At 40.1% G+C, this 24,647-nt stretch overlaps 1 protein-coding gene across 1 annotated transcript in view; it reads left to right on the forward strand.

Annotated features, from left to right (window-relative positions):
* The window catches only part of ITGBL1 (integrin subunit beta like 1), a 141,102-nt gene continuing 116,455 nt past the window's right edge, over positions 1-24,647 (forward strand). The window contains exons 1-2 of the mRNA XM_062624690.1: positions 1-388; positions 1,641-1,849. Of these exons, the coding sequence (XP_062480674.1) occupies positions 291-388; positions 1,641-1,849 (307 nt within the window). The 5' untranslated portion in view covers positions 1-290. The remainder of the gene's footprint in view (positions 389-1,640; positions 1,850-24,647) is intronic.

Consider the following 24,647-nt stretch of genomic DNA (forward strand, 5'->3'; position numbering starts at 1 on the left):
CTAGACAGTTCATTCACATCTGTGAACGGGTCACTTAAAACATCAAAATAAACCATCTGGCTGCACAACTGTTTCTAATTACTTCCCTGCCTAGACTGTAAACTTCGGGGTTTGGCACCGGCCTCCCTCCCAGAGTGCTGCCCAAATCCCGCTCCCAGGCAGCTAATCAGAGCCACTGCCGCACGGGGGGAGCAGCCCTGGAGCCGGGCTTGTCCAGCCTGCAGCTCTGTGCACTCTCGGCGGGCCTGTCCTGCCGGCTGTCCCGCTGCAGGAGCAGGGCAGCTTGCGCCATGTACGCACAGCGGCTGCTGGGGCTGGTGCTGCTGCTGCTGGTCACCTCGCTGCCGGCCGGTGACCTCTCGCCGGCGGCCGGCCCCCTGTCCCTGCGGTAAGTCTGGCTCGGAAGGTCCTGGGGGGGGGCGGTTGCGACTGGCTAAGAGGCGTCAGGAGTGCAGAGGCTGCGGTTGTGGAGGGAACACTGGAGCGGTTTGTGAGCTCTTCCTCTGCCTGCCTTAAAGTGACACTGAGGGAAGTGATCTGGGTCACTGGGAACCTAAAGAGGTGTTGTGAAAGCACTGGGGGTCATTTGCAGTGCTGTATTTTATGCCCAAAGTGTAGATTTTTAAAGGAGTGAAGGGGGAAGTTCTGGACAGTGATGACTCTCTACACACAAACTTCTAAATTCTGCTGCCCGAGCAGAGCAGGCGCCTAACCACAAACCCCTGTGAGTTCCTGCTCAGCAGGTACACTGCGCTTTGCTCTTTTCCTCTACCAGGGCCAGCACCCGCTTGGCTCTTAGAGCCAGCACCTCCTTTGCTCCAGAGCCTGCAAAATCTAATGTTTGAGAAGTGCAGGTACTAGTCACCTGAATCCTCCACATTCCCTTGTGTTGTGAGCACCTATTTTTGTCTTGGCCAGCCCTTTGTTCTGTTTTCCTATAGTCCAGCTCCTGTTGAGGCAATGTGTGATTTTCCCTGTGTACGATCTCTCTGTGCTCCAGTACATGGTACAGTTGCATGGCAGAGCTGCAGATCTTTAGAGCTAGCATCCAGATTCTGCTGACTTTACTAAAGCCACAGCGACAAGCTACACTATTGCGTGGAAAGCAATGATTACTTTGGTTTCCTTTTCTGATGAAAGCATGGATCCTATGTATCTGACAACCAGAAAGATTACTTTGGCAATGTATTTTATTAGAATCAACCATAGTTTTGCTTTTTGGTATCAGATATTCTTGTTATGCTACCTAGATGTTTGGATGTATGCATCTTTTCCAACCCTCTTGGAATAATTCAGATTAAAATCTTTCATGATAAACAATTAAACTATAGAAGTATATGTTTATATACCAGATACACATAATGAAAAAGATGATGAACCTAATTCAGTTAACATGGTCAGTAAAATACTATATAAGCATTAACACAGCTAGCAATGAGATTTGTGATGAAAGAGAAGAAAATTGGGTGAGTTGAGGCAAGAAGTAGTTTACAAGCACAGCTAAACTGGTAGCATTTAAAACAATATTCTGAAGCCATGGCAGGGGTGTGGTTGCCCTTGAGGCAAGCTCTCATCAGACCAGCTCTGAGCTGCAGCCACTGGCTTTGACCACAGCTTGTTCCGTTTGCTGTCCTCTGCAGGAGTGGTTTGGATCGTCCTTCATGCCGGCTGTCCCGAACTGAGTCAGAGCTCAGGTGCCGTGCTCCAGGGGGAAAGCTGTGCAGTGACAGGGGCAGATGTGAGTGTGGAGTCTGCATCTGCCAAGTGACTGAGTCTGGCAAATACTATGGTCCACTGTGTGAGTGCCATGACTGGATGTGCGAGACCTATGATGAGAAGATCTGTGCAGGTAAGGAAGCCATGACAGGAGCTCAGAAAATTAAAAGCATGTATTACAGCCAGAAATATGTTGGGAACACAGCACACTGACACAGAAGAAACACAGTTATATTTATGTTCCTGCGCCATGACTCTAAATGGGATTGTGGGCACATCCAAGGATTTAACAAGATTATAGGATGCAAGTCAATGGCACTGTCTTTACTATAAAATGAGACTTTGCCCAGCGTGAGCTTCATCTGCAGCAGAGACAAAAGCAGGAGTTGCTTTGGGTTGGGAATCTCTGCAAACTGTGTTTGGAATCTAATACAGGACACAATATTGCATGTGGTTTTCATATAATATCGCTGCATTTGAGTTGCTTGCCTGATGATGGCACGTGGTATTTACCAGCACTTCAAACTACCTCTGAACGATCAGTTTTGTCCTGTAATTATTTGTTTTCTTCTGCTGCTATGAGGAAGAAGGTTTGCTGTAGCAGGTACCACACTGAGGGTGTATAAATACGAAAACTCTGGTTTTCTTGAAGTAATGATAATGCTTCCAAATAGAGACTTAAAACAATGTCATTGTATTGTGGTTTCAGAGATTTCCCTACTGACACAGTATTTTTTAATGACAGATGAAATAACATACATTTTTGGGACAGAATTTAGAATTTAGCCCCTGCCAGTTGTTGGAACATGTTGCTTGGTTTGCATCTAAGCATTATCACTCTTTCATCTTTCCAGCTGTCTTTACTTAAGTTTCTGGGCTATTTTGGTCAGATTTTGGACTTTTTTCTTTTTCTTTTTTTTTTTTTTTTAAGCAGCTTAGAGTAGGATTTTAGAAGAAAGCAGGGAGAAGAAATGCCATCACATTCCTAAGGGGATTCAGCCTGGAGCTTGATGTAAGGGGCCAGAAGTGTACTTCATTTCTAGTATTTGCTTCAACAGCTTTACCAGATTCACACAAACGTGTCATCTTTTCAGGCCAAAAATTGCAATTAGGTCAATGGGAATGTTACAGGAATTCTCCTAGTAAGAGGACAATACAAATGCATTCCAGGAGTGGGTTTGGCATATTTTTTAGGAAAAAAGAGCAACTTATTTTAGCAGCAATGTAGCTAGGAATAAGAAGTCCAATAATAACATGAAAAGATCAAGGATGGGATTATAAGAAAAATGTTTTTATTTGTTACCTATAACTTTAGAATTTTGTGGAGAAACTGACATAGACTCTGCAGTTATCAGTGTTAATCCAGGTACATAAGAAATATCGGTGGTCTGCCAATCATTTCAGTGCATTGCTGTCCCAAATGTGAATTAGCTGACTGGTGGTGTGATTTCAATATGCTTGCTGTTGTTGCTGGGGTAATTGCATGAAGTGAAGCTGAAAGTTCGTTCAATTGTAATATTCTGCTACAAACTCCAGCATTATTTTCCTGTTAATGTCATGAGCAGTGGCTGCAAGTTTTGCCAGTGCTTTCGTGAAAGGGGGTGCTGACAGGATAAACAAACCCGAGAGATTTGTAACAGTATTCAGCTTCATGTGTAGCCCTTCATGCAGTAGTTCGAAGATGTGAATGTCAAGTGATTAAGCATTTTTAAAATCACCATTTATTGTATCTGACACCTTTTGTAGCTGGAGTGTTGAAGCCGTGTTACCTCTGAGATGTCAAATAGTTTAAATTCACTCTTCTGGAAAAAAAAGGTAGTAAAAAATTCGGTACAAAGGCATGGGGAGGAAAACAGCTGTGAAGAGCCTATGGGTTTTGCTTGTTTGGTTTGTTTTCTCTACAGTGGTGCTGAAAGTCCTGCTGGCTTTCTTGGGGTCCAGGGCTGCCCAGCATTCTCCCTGCAGGAGAGTGGCCCTGGGTAACTCCTTCGGGACTGGGGCATGGGGTCTGGATCCCGACAGGGAAATGCCTCCTTTTGGCTGTGCTTGCCCTCTTCATTTCCCCACCACGGTTTTAGTCACTTAGTGTGTATGTGGGTGGAGAGGAACATGGAAAAGATGGTCAGATCTAGTATAACTGGCAGGAGACTTGTCCTTATGTTGTATGACTAACAACCCCATCCCCAACCATTCAGTGAACTGCATCTCTGATGTTTCTTAGTATTATACCATCAAGCTGATTTCCCATGTATGACATAGTTCCCTTTCTTTGCATTTTTGAGCACGTTCTTTGACTCTGTGATGAAATTATGTTTCCTCTAGGTGAATAGCCAAAATGTCTTCCTGCAGTTCTATTCCTGTTTCCTGCTTTGTTTTTGTTTTTCCTATTTTTATTTTGTCACTTGCTGTTCCATTTCATTGTGGGTCTCTCCTGCTGAGTACAACAATAGCTGCTGACTGCTACCACGTGCAGCACTTCTAGATGCTAATTGAATATTCCTCTAGAGAGCCATGGTATTTGAGATTAATGCTGTTTCAAACAAGCCACTTTTCAAGCTGCCAGAGTGATGACTTTTTCAAGTGACTGGTGTCTAATCACCAGCGATGTTCATATTCCGAGTTGGACAAGCAGAGCTGTTTGAGTCATGAGTGCCAAAGATAACTGTGTTTTCCTGCCACTGAGTTCAGACATACCTCTACCTCCCTTTCCTGTCCCAAGCTAAACAAAATATATGGGTGCAGAATATGCAGCTCATTATCTTCAATGCATTTCCTGGGTCAGATCCACCTTCTGGACCAGTCATTGGACACCCATATTCTGGAGAGGGAAGGGCTGAAGATAGAGATGATTTGCTTTTTCTTATCACCTTCTGTAAGCAATGAGAAAAAGATTCTACCATGAGTAATGAAAAAGAGCAGATGCAAATGCCTCTGGCCTTTTACTCTCCCTTGAGACTTCTTTGCTGTGTTTCCCTTCCATGGTGTTTCCAGGTGCTTTAGAGGGAATTCTCAACATTTTTTTTTTGCCCTCTATCCCACTGGGATTGTGTCCTGGGTTCAGCAGTAGCAATAGGTGATATCTTATGGAGTCAGAAACAAAGAAAAGAGAAATGAATTTCTGTAGGTCAAGTAATTGAGTTTTCTGTCTTCCTCAATGGCTTTTATATTTGCCTGCCATATTGCAGGGTGTAGAGGAAAGAAGATTCCCAATCCTGTCATTCTCTTTGCAGTGTTGGTGACATCTTTATTTTGTTACTTGCTGCTGGTCTTCACAGAAATGAACTAAGAGGAGGAAGACTGAATCAAACACTGATTCAAAACCCCGAAGGATTTATTCTTTATTCAGGTCAGACAATGTATTTGTTGCTGTTTATTTGCAAATAGTAGTTCTAATCTCAGACTGTTTCATATTGCTTCAAGCTTTCTTAGCATAAGTGGACCCTGTATTTTGTGTAAAGCAAAGTGGAATGCAGCACTAATTCCTATCACGTCTCTGCTTGATACCTCTTTTTCTGTGGTTTTGCTGTAGAGAGGAAAATCAATGTTAGTGAATTTTATTTCTCTTTTTTAAGCTAATCTTTTTTACTGTGCCTCTTATTAATGATGATAGAAAAAGTAAACTAAGTGCAGACTTCCATGGCAAAATGGAATGGGAACACTAGGTCCATTCCTAGAGAATGGACCATGGAAATTGCCAGCTGGGACATGAGACAATATGATTGCTCTGCTCATAATTGGTGAGATCGAGGGACAGAAATGATTCCGTGACAGCACAGAGAGCAACATAGGAAGAAGGTTCCTTTTTGCTCAGAACTATATTAATTGCTATTGTTTTTCCATAGTTATTAAGATCTTATAAACAATTTTTATTCTGGACTGAAATACCTTTTGCACCTACTGTAATTGCCTCACTATGGTGGTACTGCATGATTTACCACTGCCATAAGCAGTTGCTGAGGAACTTCTGTTGCAGCTGTTCAGGCCAGTGAAAGATTTTTCCATTTCTGTTCCAAAGCTGTAGATTCCTAAGTGCTGTACCTATTTTAAGACTAGTTCAGCAATGTAATGGCAGTGTTAGCTGTAGTTTTTCACAGTTGCAAGTGTTATCATAGCTATGTGAAGGACAGAAAGATATCAGTGCCATTATTTTCCACCCTGTAAGGCTTTAAACTATGCAGAGAACAGAAGTGAAAAATTAAATTGACAAGGAGTGGATGTAGAGATACAAGATAAATTCAAATGAAAGTGTTGATGTAATACATAGTTATGCATCCATGTGATTTTATTGGATATATGGCCCTATATATCAGTTGGAGAGAGAAAATGGAGAATGCAATTTGGAGAACATTCTGAGCTGAGGACTGCTCTGCACAAAAGCTGAGTAGTGAGGTATCTTAGTTGAGTTGGAAATGCTCTAACAACTCTACCTTTTCATTCCTGCTGAAGGGAGGTCTGTCACACTGATTTTTCATTGAGCAGCATTTCTTGCTAAAATTGTGAAGAAAAGCCTGTCTATGACCTGCATTGACTGCCGTTTGAGCCAAAGGGAAATTCAAAGCCTTGGATTTTGAGAACAGGTGTAAGTCTCTTCTCTGAAAGAGGTCATGTTTGCAAAGATTCATCTGTGGCATATGTGGTCACTGGACACATCCTCCTAAAAAGACCGAGTTAAAAATAGGGCAGGAGGCTACTCATGAAACGGGAGGTAGTGTTTCTTCTCTGATCTGGTTTGCTAGATTTCAGAACTTGGCTTAAGTTACATTTCCTTGTGAAGCAGGGGTGTGTAGCTGTGATAATAGCATATATACTTAGCTCAAAACAAGTCCCCCAGAGTCTAGTAGAAGTGAAATTGTGGTAACATAGCGCTCATTGTGTGCTTATTGCCTTGCGAAGTGCACGAGGTCCTGGCAAACTTACAAAGCATGACTATTATTCTCAGCTTTATGCTGTTGGTGCCTGATCTAGGAAAACTCAAGTAGCCTATATACATCTACAATTGCTGTAGTTCCAAATGCAGTGTTTATTCATAGCAGTAGCGAGTGAGGCATGATGAGAAAGCTCAGGAAAAGGCACTGGAGAGAGGTTATTGGAAGGGAAGCATTTTAAAAGTAGCTTATTAAATGATTTGTAGCTTAATGCCTAGTCCTCATTTTGATCGCCTTTATCTGCAGATACTACTCATGGAAAATATATGCTAGCTTAAAAACTAAAAGTGAGTTCCTGAGCATGTGGAAGGAGAGACAATTTGCAGCACCTAGCAGAGCTGGAATGCAGCTCCTCAGGCCATCACCAACAACAAAGCAGGACAGGGAGCAGCATCTCCTTCAAACTTTTGTCCTTCTTTATTTTGGGTTGACAAGCTTATCTTTTGCAGAGAAAAGCAAACCTTTGCACAAGTTTTGACAATCTAAGTAAGTGTTCTGAAGTGGGTTTGAATTTTTATGCTACTCACAGGCCGATAGCGAATTGAAGTCTTCATTTATTTGAAAGCATGACCTTTATGACAAAATGGCTTTCACAGACTGAGTCCTTTTATGAACATTTGAGTTTCATTATCATTAATATGGAAAAAATACGGACAATAGAAAATAGATGGTATACTTAATGTTACAGAACAGTGTATTAATGGTCTTACCTGCTCCATCAGTGGATGGGTTTCAGTAAGTGTTCTCAAGACAGCCTTTGTCAGACAAACTGACTGGCTTGGTAAGATTTTCTGTGCTTATTTGAAGTTCTGTTGTTGATAAGTGATCCTGTAAAGGGTTTCAAACTTCTATCACTTCTGCCACTGGACTGTAGACCTTTCAGTAAAGGTGTTCCCAGGTAGTTTGTCCTGACAAGGAACACGTCATTGATTTACAAATTTTCCATGAGGTTTTTTTAGGAGGAAAGAACACATTGCTATTGCTCTCCCAGTTAAAAAGGTGATAATTGCCTAAAAAGGACTGATGCTTGGCTCCATGCAAACAAAGACCCCAAAGTATATATGTGGTACTGGAACTTACTAGTGTTTTAACTGAAGTATATGGTGGTGCAGGGAGGACATGTTACTTTGCGATGTATCGCAGTTGTATTGCTGGAGTCAAATTTCCTTTGGAGCTGGGAAGACCATGTAGACCAAGGCAAAGGTGAAGGAGCTGGAATCTGGGGCCTTGGGGGTGATTCTTTTTTTTCCTTTGATTTGTTTGAGATTTTTTTCCTTTTCCCTCGAAAGAGAGGATTATTTCAGACCAGCCCACTTGCAAGCCCTGCACATGGCAATAATTATAGATTAAAAAGACACATATCCAGACCCAGCGAGGTATGTTTTCCTCCACTCTTCTGTTCTATGTCTGAGTACGTAATGGAAAACTGTTCTTCTTTTATACAATATTTTAAAAGGCTATTTGAAAGCTTCCTTTCCTAGTCATAGAGTGAGTCTTTGTTTGCAGATAGGGGTTTGTGATTTGGAAAATATTACAGCCAAACGCTGTTGCTTGGGCAGCTGCAGTTGTATCTGGAGCACCTGGTCACAGTATTGTGTTTCTGGGAGTGATGCAGGGGACAAGGAGAGGTGTGAGTGGGCTTTGGGAGCATCCCTCCATCCTGCAAACAGACTGCCACAGTCCACCTTCCTCAGTCATGCTCTTTCCAGTCCTCTGCTTCCAGCAGCTCCAGTTCTGGCAGTTACAGGTGATATCAGTAATTTTAAATACTGGGGATGCTAACTTTCACAATCCTCAGGTAGAGACTATTGAACGTGAAAAATAGTTGGTTTTCAGTATTTTTCCTGTTTGACATGTAATTACCTATTTAATTAAAAGCATTTATTGAAGTTATTTAAATCTCAAAGTTGCATGCTTGACAGTTAAGAAATGCTAAATCTGACTCTCTGCCACTAATAGTGTGCATTTGCACCATGATACATCTTTTCATTTTGCATTCATTATGGTTTTCTCCAGTGGACTTATACTTCAATGTCAATTGAAGGACTTGCTTCCTGACGTTTGAAATGTCAGGCTTAATTTACAAGCTTGGTAACATATTTAAAGCAAGATACAAACGTTAATAATTTACCTTAATCCATTCATTTGTCTGAAATGTGGGGAGTATATATGGTAAAGCAGTTTATTGTCATGTAACACAGATTTCTTCATGCCTTATTTTCTCACTCCAAGTGCTTTAAACTAGGTTTTGCAGAAAGTAACTGGATATTTGCAGAAACTAACTGGGTATTTGCTAAACCCAATGGTGCAAGCTGATTGAGTCTCAGAAGCAAGAAGCCCTTCTGAAAAAAAGAAAACCCTCTTCCTCTTCATTCCCTGAAACACCCAGACTTATTTCTTGTCTGTCCTTTCCCCTTCAGAAATTCTTGGGTACAAGTAGACCTGGTGTATGGTTTGAATGTTTTTTCAGCAGATGAAGATACAGGCATTTCTGTTTGAGGTGAAAAATGAATGGCATCTGCCTGTGAACAAGACATAAATTACATAACCCAATTCATTTCTATGTCTGTATGCCATACTCAGTATGTGCTATAAAAGAAAATATTAGTTGAAAGATTTTATTTGCCTTTCCAGTTGTACACATAGATAGTTTTTGCCTGTGAGCAATTCCTGTGACTTTTAAACTAGTAACAAATCTGTATGTCTAAAATACATTTCTGTTGTGAACAACCTATTTTCCAAAGGTGTAGTTTAGAACTGAAATTTAAGCACTTTCTCTTTCTTTCTCATATAGCTGCCTGATGATTATCCTGTTTACTTTAGGGAATCTTTGAGACAGTCAGCTGTCATCTCTCTTTCGCTCTGAACAGGGTGTACTGAATTCTTAGGCACCACAAGCTGATGGTAGAATAAGCTGGTAGTGCCATGCTTATACAAGCAGGATAGATTCCTCCCCTCTAGAAAAGAATGCAAGCCCCACTTCAGATGGTGTGAATGTGTCTGGTATATGGCACTGGACTGTAATGATCACAGCAATCCAGCTCTGATATACACCTTTCTTTGCAGTTCTCGCACCAAGTTACTAGGAGGTATGTCGTTTTCTTCTGATACTAAAGAGAGGGGGAGCTGAGGGTCAGAGATCAAAAATATGCCTTCTGATCATCTTAGACTGATGGTGAGACTCAGAATAGAGCCCAGTTATCTGAGTCTTGCTCTGGGACCCTCAAACCATTGAGTCCCCATCAAGTGCAAGAATAAAATATAATATTATGAAACTTATCAGTTAAGGATGTGTCAAAAATATTTTTTTCATGTTTATATGCTAAAAATACTATTTCATGCAAATAATAATGTGTTCCTTTTCCAAAGAACCATCTGTGCATCACATGTACTGAGTTGTTGATTCCTATGTATCCTTACCCAAGTGAGAGCAGCTTTGATTTATGAAAACGCCCAGTGTATTTCCAGCTTAAAGGTGTTCCACCTATAAAGAAGGATGTCAATTTGTAGGAGATCAATTCCACAGAGAATTGGTCAGTTTGCTCATTCAGAATATTGTGAAATAACTTTGATTAATCAAGCTAAGAGTAGCCATTTTCAAAGATACTCCAGACCGACAGGCTTTTCAAGAGAAAGAAGGTTTTAAGTTCATATCCTTTGAAGCTTACCATGAAAAGATTATTGAGAAATGTTGACAACAGCAGGTGCAGTGACATGCCTGGTAGACTGTGTTCCAGAGAACAGTCCTCAAAATGGTGTTTTGTAAAATCATGCTTTGACGGATTACTGGAAAAATTCTGACCTCTCACATCAGGAATAGGGAAGAACTGAAATGGATGACAACCAATTTCATTTTACAAGCATAACTTGCAAAAGGTCCAAATTGTGCTGAAACCTGGTGATGCCATGACAAAAAGCTATGTGAGAATATGTTGCAGTGTGGTTCTCCTGAACACTTTTTCACAATTGTGTCTTTTAATCGCTATATGCGTTACATGTAAAAAACCTGCTTATGTGGGCTCTTTTATGCTAATGGTCTGCACTGGCTTGATTCTTTCTCAATCAGTTTTTAAACTAGAGAACAAGTGGCAATGAATGAGTTCTACAACTGTAGTCAGAATTACATCAATAAATTTGAGATGTTCTGTTGCAGAATCATAGAAGTCAGTATTACAGATTTACTTAGCTTTTTGTCTGCTGCCTTTGTAGTCAGGTAAATTCTGTGGAAAGCAGATAACCAGTGAGAAATGTATTTAAAATTAGAAAATGGTCTTGAAGTACTTCATTGGAGTACTGTTGTAGGACTTCTAATAACCATCCTTTGAAAGAATTTCGTTTCATTCTCACTTCTGTTTCAAGCTACAGATAATCCTCATCACAAACACAGCAGATGTAATGAAGCACAGCTCCCAGTCTGTGCTTAGGAAGAGATCCACACGTCAGCTATCACTGAAAGAAAATTGCCTATCACCTCAAGAAAGGGCAGTTTCTCTAGATGGGAATTGAGAATGTAGGAGTAATTGCAGTTGAATACAACTAGTCTCCGTTTATGTGGATTTACCTACGGTCCATTTCCAGTGGAAATACTTTTAATGAGGCAAAATGCTCAAGTTTTACTTTTACAGCTCTCCTTTATGTGAAGAAAAAAAATACAAGTCAGTTTTAACTGTCTCAGCTCTCATTTAGTGTCTCAATCCTGGCAGCTTCAGGCCCTGCAGGTTAACTAAGGCTGTTGTGTCCTGGAGAGCTCTTGAAGCAATGTATTTCCTGCTTCTGCTACTGAAAATCCATCTGAGAACTTTCCAGAATGAGCCAGTCTACCTAACCTGTTCTTTCACCAACCCCAGATACAGTGAATTTTTCTTCTTTTTCCCAAACATATTCCTTTCTTTTCATTCCTAGGTCTTTATGGCACCATCTGAAGGCTGTGCTGCCTTTCAATGGGACCTTGGTAGGCTGGAGAATTGGATGGAGAGAAAACTAATGAGGTTCAAAACAGGCAAGGGTAGGGTCCTGCACCTGGTGAGGAAGAACCCCAAACACCAGTAGAGGTTGGGACTGACCTACTAGAGAGTAACTCAGCTGAGAAGGACCTGGGGGACTTGGTGATGATAAATTGACTATAAACCGGGAGTGTGCCCTTGCGGCCAGGAAGAGAAATAACATCCTGGGGTGCATCTGGAGGAGTGTGGCCAGCAGGTCGAGGGAGATGATCCTGCTCCTCTACTCGACCCTGGTGAGGCCACATCTGGAGCACTGTGTCCAGTTCTGGGCTCCTCAGTACAAGAAAGACAGGGAGCTACTGGAGAAGGTATGTACTTTGTTAGGTTTAGGAGTGGATCCTGTCATCTATTCTTCAGTTGAAAAAGATGTTTTAGCAAAAGCAAATGGTGTGTGTTGTTTTTTGTTGTTTTTTGGTGGTTTGCTTTTTTTTTGTTTAAATATAAGCAGAAGCTTATGTTTTCTGCTGACTAAGTCTAGTGAAATCAATACAGTTATGCCAACAGAGAATTGGTCTCACAGCATTTCCTTCCCTTGTTTGACCAGAATCTCTACTCAACAGCAGACAAAAGTACAACAGCATTATACAGACCCTGTCATTTACCTGCAAATGGTAATTGTAAAACAGTAATAACAATAATGAAATCTCTAAAGCATAGCTTGGAGCTCTTAAGCTTGGCAACAATTTACATGATTTTCTTCTGTGTATTGTACTACTTTAAAGAGTTACATGTTAGTCAGCAGTAGTTTGACAGGACGTTTACCAAAATAATTTTTATCCAGATGGGCAGACGTGGACTTAGCAGAAATGAGACTTTTGTTGGAAATATTCTTATAAATGAAAACCAATATTTCAGAGAGTTATACTCTGCTGTATTAATTAAGGAATTTGCTACACTGACAGAACTATCCCAAGTTTCATTAAATGGTCTGCTGATTTGGAAAGTAACAGTAAGATTCAGATTTTGTAATTGGATGAGCAGCGTAATTGTCAATCCCTTTCCCTTCACCATCTTAATGCCTTTGTATATGAGTTCTGTGGGATTTTGTTTTATAAATAAGAAAATCCCATTTTAAATGCAACTGTTAATTGCTTAAATGTGTGTCTACTGCAATTACAAGCAGGTTATAAAGGATTTATTTACTGATAATATCCAGAAAATATAGCATGAATTCTCCATAGGTGGTTTCAAAGAGACATGCCACATAGGAATTTTTTAAATTAAATTCTTGCAGCATAATATTGTGGAAGCTATATCTAAATAATACAGTGACCATAGACTTCATTTTAGTTCATGCGTGCCTCTCAAAGGAACCCATAGTTAGAGGTTATTAAAATAATCTCACTCTGCCTGGGACATAGTTTATCAAGCTCTTTCAAAATAAGCACATAGTTTCTCTTCATATGGGCATCTAGTCCTCTGTTTTCCTGGGTTTCAGGTGTTGTGTTGGCTTTTCCTCCACCTTTTTCTGTATGAGCAATGGTTGCAAGCAACACTGACCATTTGGTTATCTCTAACTGACAAATAGTTTCTTCTAATTCCAGTCCTATTCTTATGCCTTTTCTGCTTTTTGGGTGGTCTCTATCTGGCCCATTTCCTTGGGACTGCTGTTCACCAGTTTCCTAATCCATTCCTCTGGCTCACAAAAGAACTGTTTCCATGAGGAACTGAGTGGAAGTTAGACCCACCTTGGCTCTTCTTACACTTCCTGGTGGCTCTTTCTCAAACCAATGACACTTGTGTGCCAGGCCTATATTTTGTAGTGGAGGTATGCCTTCAAGAGGAGTTGAACTGTATGAGGTATTCCCTGACCTTGTAGAAGTTAACCACAGTTGTATGAAATTAAATGCTGTTTCTCAGCTCATACTTTATTCATGCAGGTGTTGTTCAGTTGTAGAGGTGCCTGGTAGGATATGAATCTAAACCACAGAATCTTTAAAACAGGCATAAATCAAGTGTACACTGCTGTATCATCATTTCTCACTGCTTCACTCCTTTCTTCTTCCTGGAGTAGGTGGCACTGCATACTGAAATTCTAGGGTTTATTTTAGTTACTCCAAATTATCTGTGCATTGCTTTTTTTTATTCCCAAGAGGGAAACTGTTTTTAACCATCTTAAAAAAGGTTGCCACAGGGAGACTGTGGAATCTGTCATTGGGAGGTTCAAGGACTGGTTGAATATATATACATATCTGTGAGGAAGGATCAACAGACACTTGTTTGTGCCTCCGGGCACAGAAGTGGACCAGATGATCTATTCCAGAGGTCACTTTGAGGCTGATTTTCTTTGATGCTGCTATGAAACAATTCTTGCCTGGTGTTCTGCCTTAGTGAGGAGGACCTGTGGTAGTATAATCATAGTTTTTGTCATGATGTTGTTTCTAAATATAATAATTTATTGAAAGGGATGCATAGCCATTAATTTTAATCTCTTTAAGACTAAGAACTTACATTTTTTGCAGTATTTATAATACTTTCTAAAATATGGGCATCTTTTCCGAGTTTCTAAATGACCGTATTTCCAAGTGACCATTACCAAGTCTCTTAAGCAGGAACAATCCTGGGAACAAGCTTGCTTGTTTAAACTTTCAACAGAAAGGCATAAATTAATGCTTTTTAAAGATAAGCGTTTGGTTGACTTCTGTAACAAGCTCAGTCACGGTAAACATTTTTTATCCAATCTTTGCCATTTGATAGAAAGTTAGCAGTGGAAGCATTAAATAGAAACACTTATTTTTATTTGCTTTGTTTAAATTTTCAAGAAGGGGCAAATGGATGACCCAGGGAATTACAGACCAGTCAGTCTCACCTCTGTGCCTGGCAAAATCTTGGAGCAGATTCTCCTGGAAGGCATGCTAAGGCACATGAAAATCAACAGGGTGCTTGGTGACAGCCAACATGGCTTCACTAAGGGGAAATCCTGCCTGACCAATTTGGTGGCCTTCTATGATGGGGCTACAGAACTGATGGACAGGGGTAGAGCAGTTGATGTCATCTACCTGGACTTGTGCAAAGCGTTCGACACTGTTCCACACTACACCCTTGTCTCTGTATTGGAGAGGCATCAATTTGATGGATGGACCACTCAGTGGATAAAGAACTGGCTGGATGGCCGCACACAAAGAGTTGTGGTCAATGGCTCAGTGTCCAGCTGGAGACCAGGAACGAGTGGTGTCCCTCAGGGATCAGTGTTGGGACCGGTCTTGTTCAACATCTTTGTCAGTGACATGGACAGTGGGATTGAGTGCGTCCTCAGCAAGTTTGCCGATGACACCAAGCTGTGTGGTTCAGTTGATACCCTGGAGGGAAGGAATGCCATCCAGAGGGACCTTGCAAGGTCCTACACCTGGGTCGGAGCAATCCCAGGCACAGCTACAGGTTGGGCAGAGAAGAGATTCAGAGCAGCCCTGCAGAGAAGGACTTGGGGGTGTTGGTCGATGAGAAACTGAACATGAGCTGGCTTCAGTGTGCACTCACAGCCCAGAAAGCCAACCGTATCCTGGGCTGCATCAAAAGGTGCGTGACCAGCAGGTCGAAGGAGGTGATCCTGCCCCTTTACTCTGCTCTTGTGAGACCTCACCTGGAGTATTGTGTGCAGTTCTGGTGTCCTCAACATAAAAAGGACATGGAACTGCTGGAACAAGTCCAGAGGAGGGCCACGAGGATGATCAGGGGACTGGAGCACGTCCCATATGAAGACAGGCTGAGGAAGTTGGGGCTGTTCAGGCTAGAGAAGAGAAGGCTGCGTGGAGACCTCATAGCAGCCTTCCAGTATCTGAAGGGGGCCTATAGGGATGCTGGGGAGGGACTCTTCATTAGGGACTGTAGTGATAGGACAAGGGGTAATGGGTTAAAACTTAAACAGGGGAAGTTTAGATTGGGTATAAGGAGGAAATTCTTTCCTGTGAGGGTGGTGAGGCACTGGAATGGGTTGCCCAGGGAAGTTATGAATGCTGCACCCCTGGTGGTGTTCAAGGCCAGGTTGGACGAAGACTTGGGTGAGATGGTTTAGTGTGAGGTGTCCCTGCCCATGGCAGGGGGGTTGGAACTAGGTGATCTTAAGGTCCTTTCCAACCCTAACTATTCTGTGATTCTAAATAAATGGATTCTTAGTCAACCACTGACTATATGGTTTACTGGCAAAATGTACAAAACTGCAAGGGAAAGTGAATGGTATATATAGGATATAGGATATATATTGTTATGGAATAAAATAGGCCATGACAAAATTATATTCTGGAAAGTCCTTATCCTTGTTTACCCCATTAAACAACAAATAACAGAATTCCTACTTAAACAGGAACCACATCCACTCTGCCTTTCTTTCACTGGAAATAAATATGTGAAAATATTTTGTCAGATAGTGAAAAAAAGCGTAGCAAGTAGTAATACATTGCTAATAAAATTATAGAAATAGGACAGTTTTTTTAAGTGCTGCCATGAGGATATTCATTGACTATATTGTTTCAATGCAATATTACACCCTCCAGAAAGTTAATAATCATTCTTGTGCAGCAATGAACTGAACCCTTTGGTGATAGCTGAAAACATTACCTAGATTGATGGCAAGTCAAAAGATGTTGCTACTGGGGGGAGACATGCTTCTATCAAGCTGATTTCTTTCATATCATGGGAATAGCCCTAATCGGTGAATTGCCCCTAATATTTCCTTCTTCACGTTAAAAACACCCAGCTAAGGTGATGCTTATATACACAGCATACAGAACAGGTCTGTATGAATGTTTCTTCTTCCTTCTTCCTCTCTTGTCTTTCCTGCATTGCCTTGGCACGTGTTATTCACCACACTTCTTGAGGCATTTGTAGGAAAGAAATGGGGAGTTCCACCCCTCCCAGAAGGCTTTCCCAATCTTCTCCTTTTCTCCTGCATCCAAGAAATATTAAAATATTGCTGCTTAACTTTTCCTTTAGCCCACTGTCCCCCACTTCCCTTCAGAATAGCCCATCCTGGAGCTATGTTTTGGTCTTGCTGATACTGTGCCACTCAATTGTTTGTTGCAGCTGAGAAGCATCTATTTCAGAAAGTGCTGTAAGGGAAATACCTGTGTTTCTGGACTGTGTATTTTATAAAATCAAATAACTTTATAGTGCTTAAAGATTTTGTTACGTTAACCGCAAAAGAAAAGACAGTACTTTTAGGGGGTGATGTTTCTCCCTTTCTACTGTGTGACAGAATTTTCACCTCACAAGTGTAGTGATAGAGGCCAGTTTTAAAGAATCCTATGGTGTCCTGGCATAGAAGACATTCTCACTGTACACTATTCTTCACTTTTTGCTCTGCCTTTCCTCCTCGTATGAGTCACATAAGTGGCTTTATATGTCTTTTAGTGACTCATACAGAACTGCTGATTGATAGTTTCGCTAATTCTGTCCTTCCTTTAATGTCACTATATACAGTCTCTCTACTACCTAAAAACTAACATTAGGCCATCTGCTGAACACCTTAATAATAATTCCTTGCATGCTCTTTTTTTTTTTTTTTGTCATAACAATGTCAAAACCTCAAGCTTTTGTTTCTATTTTGAATGTCAGTTTAAGTTTTTAAATCCTTTTTCAAAAATGGATCAGACTGAGCTTTAAGCTAGCTGCGTACCTCCTAACACCTTTTGGCGAGTATCAGAAGCCAAGAGTTCCATTCTGCTGTGGCTTATTGCTTTTTGAAAAAGAATAAAAATGCACACAGGAAATTTAATGTGGTGAAAGTGAGAAGAAGGAAAGGCTCGAAGGTTGGAAACAAAAGTAAAGACTTTGTATACAAGTGGCAGCTGGAATGTATGAGACTACATGCAGTACAAAGTGTTCCTCAGAACAGGAAAATGTAGGTGTGTTATAGCAGCCACAGTTTTTAAAAAGTGAATTAATTTTGTGATGGTAACATTCACAAAATTCCTAACCCTGTGGTTTCATTCAGCCTGCAAATGAAGGAGACAAGCCCCTGAAGACACTGTGCGTGTGGTATAGAAAAGGAAGACTCAATTGACAGATGCCAAAAATCAGTAGGAAAATACTAACACCTTTCCAGGCAAACACCTAGGTGGGAAAATCCTATTTTAGACACTTGGATAGGCAAGATACATTTCTGGAAAAAATGTGGGAGACAGCCAAAATAGAGAATTTGTTTTACTGCTATGCTGAAACATACTGAATTGGCATTACAAACTATGTTATGAAATAAGCAGGGAAATGAACACAGTTCAGTGTCTTCATTGCTTTCCCCTCAGCAACAGCTTCTTCCAAAGTAATGTTTTAATGATAAAAGCACTTTTGGAGTGTTTGTGATAATAGAGGTCCTAGAAATGCAATTTTAATAAAAATATTATTTCCTTCCCCACCCAAAATACTAGAATGTGTAAAATAAACAGTTAAAAAGTATTACTTGTATCATGGCTTTTCAAACTTCTAAGTTTGAAAACTAAAACAGATGCAGTTGAAATGCAGTGTAGTGACTTACTGAGCCATCACCATCTAAAATTAAGAGTCATGCTTCTGGTTTCCATAGAGACAAATCAATGAAAAAATCAGAGTGAATTTTCTGTCGTTCTAAGATGTAACACTTAAAAACAAAGATTCCTTGTATTGTAAATGGAATATAACGCATCCATATTGCTCTAAGGATCATCTGTTCTGCTGTTCTTGCATGCAGTTTTTCTGTTGGCCAAGGGTACATTTCAAGATACCTGGCTTTCAAACAGTTCCAGAGGTAATGTAACAAAATTAGTTCTGTCAGGAGTTACTTAGTCTGTAAATGCATCTTGAAATATAATATTTTTTTCCTTTGCAAGATGCTGTCCTAGTGATGTATTCAGATTTCGGTTAATCTTTCTGCTATTTTCCAAACACCTAATGGTCATATGTGCTGCTTTCTGAAGGTGGTGTATTACATACCATTTACATCAGTCCAGCTCTCAATTTCTGTGTTTTCTTTAAATATATTTCCACCTGTGTTTTAATATGACTGAGAAATTTGATAACTTTTGCTCTTTTGCAAAAAGCCTAAGAGCGCTCTCTGATTTATACATCCCAGGGAATGAAAAGTGTTACAGAGCTGTGCAGTCTGCTGAATAGACTTGTGGGCTTCCCTCTGTAAACATTTTAAATGAGTATTGTCATGAACTTTCAAGACATTTTTTTTTGGTTCCTGAGTAATGAGAACTGGTCCTCAGAATCTCATAAACAATTGTGCAGTTGGCAAATGAACAGGTAACTGACAGAAACATTGGTATTGAAACAAATGGTATAGAGGATACCTAGAGGCAACTGTTCATTCTGGAGGATGAGCGGGAGGATTTCATCATAGTGGATGAAATGAGGAAAAAGTAAATAGGCATAGATACAGCTGTTAATATCTATTAAAGACACAGTGTTTTGCTTCATGACTTACTTTACTTGCCTACAAAACTTTGATTACTTTTCCTGCAGTGTTTGTATTGAAATAAGAACATGCAAAAGGGATTTAGATACAAGTAGCAGAGGGTACACTGGTATTTCTGTTTCAAGCAGCAGAAAATTAAACAGCATTAGGGTAATTAAACTTCAGGAGTGCTAATATCAGCTGTGTTGAGACAGCATTTTCAGGATTTTCTTACCACTGCTGTTGACAGTAGTTGTCTTTATGTCACAATTTTGATTATGTCACATGCTCAACAGTATAGGCAGGCTTGCATTCATGTTCAAAAAGGAATTTCAGTGCTCCTTTCTGTAATTCAGCTGTAGTCCTCAACAAGAATCCATCACGTCAGAATCAATCAGTTATTTTAATTTTTTTTGCTTTAGTGAAAAGTGTGATTCTCATAGTAAAAAGAAATTTTGTCAGGAGAAGAAGCTATATATGAGTTCATTTAAAAAACCCTCTGAAGCATATCTCTTTTTCTATATAGTTATTATTATAAGTGCACGATAATATATTTTGCCATCACAAAGTAAGTCTTGTTCAGTCTCTTACTTTTTACTATCTTTTTCAGCAGCATTGGTTAAATCCTGAAAATGGAAAGAATGGCCTGGTTTGTAGCCAGGCTATCAGAATAGCATCAGAGAATGATTCAAGTTGGAAGGGACTTGTGGAGGTCAGATGGTCCAGCTTCCTCCTGTAGGCTGGTTGTGGAGTTGCTCAGGGTCATCACAGACAAGAAGTCAAAACATGTCTATGTGACAAGCTAAAAAACATCTCAAAAGAAGTTCAGATGAACTTCTGTCTCATTTGGCAAAAATTAGAAACAGTTAAAAAGAATTTTTGACATAAGAGATGGGTTATGAAACTAAATTGATTTATGTTACCATTTTCATTAATAGGAGAATAATATTTTTATCCTTAGAGCTGTTTTTTGAAGCTCTGTAGTTTATATCAGAAAAAAAAAAAAAGTAAGCCTAGAGATAAACAGGCAGAAAAGAAAATTTTTGTTGTGGAGTGACTTTTAAGGAAGAGCTGTTAATTAGGCTAGCTCTGCCTACTTCATTAGCACACAATCAGCCAATCTGCCCCAGGTTACTTTTTGTTTCTGATGTTTCCCTGCCCTTTTAAGCTGCTAGTAGACTTGACTTTTTCTATTGAGTGTATGCTAATTGGTTGAGTTGATTATTCCAGGTTTTCTCCATGGAGTGTGTGGTGAACTGTTGGGCATCTCCTATTGGAAGACAAGAGGAAAGTGGTACATGGTACATGTCAGAATGCAGAGGGATAGACTTGCTTAGTCCTGCAATTAAGCCTTTTTGAAGTTGCAAGACTTTAATAGTTCATAAGTCAAAGATACACTGAAGGAATGAACATGCAAATTGCATCATTCGAATTAAATAAAAAAAAATAATTTGGTTTTATTGCTTGGGTTCAAGCATTTCCCTGTTAACATAAGATGCAGTCATGAAACCACTATCTCTGTCTCAGAATTCGTGCCTAGTAAGAGGCCATTGATAATCAAAAGAAGGGACGTAGTTCATCATGACTATGTCAAGTCGTCACTGGTCACTGAAGTGACAATTGAATGACTCCAAGACTCAAAATTTTGGGGAGCTTCAGCTGAGGGCTTTTTTTAAGCACTTGATTCCAGCCTTACAAAGCCAGCTGCTTTGGCACTGCTATTTGAAGATCTTGTTGCTCCAGCTCAATTTGACTATGGAACAGGTTAACTTAAACTCCACGTGTCTCATCCACCGTTTTATAAGTGTGACATAATATTTACCATCCTTCTATAAAAAAACATTTTAAATGGTCTTTGAGGACTTCCACGAAGATTTTTGGTGTTAAATATATCTAGTGTATTGCTGCCAAATAGTCAGTCTGGTCTTGTCTGTTAAGCCTGACATCAAGAATAAATCTACCAGCAAAAAGTTAAATAAAAAAACCTACTGAGGTGACCATTTGCTCTATTCATCCATCAGCAGGGAGGTAAACAGTTTGTCTATGACTGCCTGTCACAGTTCTCTATTACAGTCTGTTTGCTCTTCCTACCCTATAATTACTCCATTGGATCTGTTGAAATATCCTCTGATTCACATTCAAACTATTTTCAGAAACACCCTTTAATCCTGGTGTGATATTTCATTGCTCAGTAAATATGAAGAGGTGCTCAAGATTTGCTTTATTATTACAAAGTTCTGGATAGCATTGTGAGCTTATTGCTGTGTAAGGTTCCAGTTTGGCAGCAGCAGCTAAAAGCTGATTTCCTGGAAAAGCCGAATGCCAAGAGATAGAAGCAGCAACAGTAGGTGGTATAAACTTGCCTCTCCCCAGTACTAGCAAACTAAGTTAAGCAGTGCCCCTTCAGTGGGATGCTCTCACCTCTTCTAAAGTTGTCTCTTTATTATGAGTTCCAGTTTGATTTTTAACTGTAAAAACCGCCAAACAAACCTTTTAAAATACGGCGCTTCTATAGGTTTGATAATTTCATACCTTGTTCTTGTGTTGTAAGTGTGAGGAAGGGAGACATAGCTGGCCTCCCCAGCTGGGCCAGATGTTAAGACCATGACTAAACTTCTTCTGCAAGGAAGTTGATGGAGATGACCCATAAAGGATGGATGGTTTGCTGGCTGCATTACAGTTTCCTGGGTGTAACTTGTTTGTGTGACCACACGGTGTTACTCCCTGTCCCAAAATGACAGGTGATGAGGAGATTCACAAGTTTTCTGGATGTCAGAAAGTGTGTAGCACCCACTGGAGGGTTTCGAAGCACAGTGCATGGTTTCTGGGCCTAAGCAAGCTGCTCCCAGAAGAAATACATATGTGTTTACATATTTCTACCAATAGCTGGAGGACAGTGTCTAGGCTTTGCACCAGAGGACATGAGCACACCACATCCAGATTTTTGGCCTAATACACTGTCCTGGTAAACTTTTTAAAAGCAACAAGTCCTAGGATACCTCATGCTTTTTGTCCTGCTAAGGAGCAAGGATTTGTGTTCTACTTTCTATACACGCAGGAATGATTACTTCAAAGTTTCCATTGCAAAGTTAATGGCTTAATGGCTTTCCTTTTTTCCCATTTTTTTTTTTAATTCTTTTTTGGTCTATTTGCCTTTAGTTTTTTATTCTTTCTCTAATATTTCTGGGATATAGTACTAACCTTGCTTTAGCATGGATAGTATGTTATAATTTACTTCTGGAACTGATAGGATGCTTCTGGGGATTTCTGTGTAAAGAGTTTTGATTTGGAAATAGATTACTGAAAGGTTACAGAAAAAAAGTGTAACAAAACCCTTGACAGGCCAAGTCATTACTTTCAGGATAATCTATTATCTTTACCCTAATATTCTTTCAGAAAATGATTAAAAAATGTTGACTGTACACATGAATCAGTTGAGTAACACAATGGTACATTTTCCCAAACCTTTTTGAGGGAAGTAAAAATTCTGTAGTGCTCCAATACTCAGAAATCCATGTTGCTTTTAATGACAAAGACAACAAAAAAACAAACAAACAAACAACAAACAACCAAAAACAACAAAACAAAACAAAAAAAAAAGAGAAAGTTACAAAAATACTTACTGATATTAACTTTAGATGAAACAATACTTTAAGAAAGCCAACAATATGTTTTACAAGATTATCACTTCAGGCTCTTAAATGAAGTCCTGTGACTGAAATACCTGACGTAAGAGTTCCTGCTTCCTAACCTCTGCGTTAAATGAAGGATCCTTCTATCTGCAGTCGGGCTCAAAGAACGACATCAAAAGGCATACCCACTGAAGTAAGCCCCTGTGGAAATCATAGAATCATAGAACAGTTAGGGTTGGAAAGGACCTTAAGATCATCTAATTCCACCCCCCCTGCCATGGGCAGGGACACCTCACACTAAACCATCTTGCCCAAGGCTTTGTCCAACCTGGCCTTGAACACTGCCAGGGATGGAGCATTCACAGCTTCCCTGAGCAACCCATTCCAGTGCCTCACCACCCTCACAGTAAAGAGCTTCCTCCTTATATCCAATCTAAACTTCCCCTCTTTAAGTTTGAACCAGTTACCCCTTGTCCTATCACTACAGTCCCTAATGAAGAGTCCCTCCCCAGCATCCCTATAGGCCCCCTTCAGATACTGGAAGGCTGCTATGAGGTCTCCACGCAGCCTTCTCTTCTCCAGGCTGAATAGCCCCAACTTTCTCAGCCTGTCTTCATGCAGGAGGTGCTCCAGTCCCCTGATCATCCTCGTGGCCCTTCTCTGGACTTGTTCCAACAGTTCCATGTCCTTTTTATGTTGAGGACACCAGAACTGCACACAATACTCCAGGTGATGTCTCAGGAGAGCAGAGTAGAGGGGCAGGATCACCTCCTTCGACCTGCTGGTCACACTCCTTTTGATGCAGCCCAGGATACGGTTGGCTTTCTGGGCTGCGAGCGCTCACTGCCTGCTCATGTTCATTTTCTCATTGACCAACACCATTCTTACTTTCCAGTGTCCTTAGCGTAGGTGTATTTTGTGGCATAATGGCAGAATTTTGTCAGTCCAGAATCCTGAGTTCAAGCCATCAACATGTGTGTGCCTTAATGCATGCTGACTTGATGGGTTATTCTGGCTCAGGTGAACTCAGTGAAGAATAAATCGTTGGGCTCAATAAATGGACACCTACCTCTGGCCTCTGCAATTCAGGCTTAATAATCTCCACTATAAATCTGTGAGTCTACTGAATGCACTCCTTTTACAAGTGGAAAGCATCTTTACAGAATTGGCCTGGAGACAGCCGATGCTTTATTTGCTGTCATGGGATGCCTAAGTTTTGTGAGTCAATATTAGGGTGATATTCAGGGCATTTAACACTAGAACAGTGATATGTTTAACTGACACCAATGGTGCTTACATGAATCATCTTCTGCTAATGGATCTGCGGTTTGATGATTGAGTGAAATAGGTCCAGAAGGCCAGGAAAGCTCAAGAATATTAGAAGAAGTGTAAAAAAAGCACCAGAATTTTCTTTCCACCATTAAATTTGACTTGCCTATACCACCCAGACTTCTCTTTTCAAAGGCATACATAGAATAAAGACCATATGTCTCAAGACTGTCATGGAAAATAGCCAATGTGTGGATGTTACTTTGATTAACTCATAAAAGAATCCCTAAAAAAATAGTATTTAACAACAATTACTGTTGTAACAAGAAGAGATGATTGCATCTGACTTGTGCGCTGTCTATGGATTCTTTGACAAAGTTACTGGCTGTATAAACAGAGAGGAAAATACTGATTGAAATTGGCACTGACCATTCACAGTAGACAGTTTTTGTGTATCTAAAAAGGTTTCACATTGGAAATTATGAATACAATGAACTACTGAATATGAAAATTGGAAGTGAATATAATGCTGAATAAAAGTCTGAACAAAAATCAGCCTTAAATTGAATGTCTGAAGTAGAAAAAGAAAGCTGAGGTAATAAAATTCATCACTTATGAACAAGATTATTATTTATTGCTTTGTGGCTTCGTTATGCACTTCAATTAGTTTGACACAGCTAATGGACAAACTTCCAAATTTTTGAATTACTGTTCAAGTAGATTCAATTGCAAA

The sequence above is a fragment of the Pezoporus occidentalis genome, unplaced genomic scaffold (assembly GCF_034315485.1).
Source record: "Pezoporus occidentalis ecotype Australia unplaced genomic scaffold, CSIRO_AGI_Poc_V1 ctg27, whole genome shotgun sequence".
NCBI classification, from domain to species: Eukaryota; Metazoa; Chordata; class Aves; order Psittaciformes; family Psittacidae; genus Pezoporus; species Pezoporus occidentalis.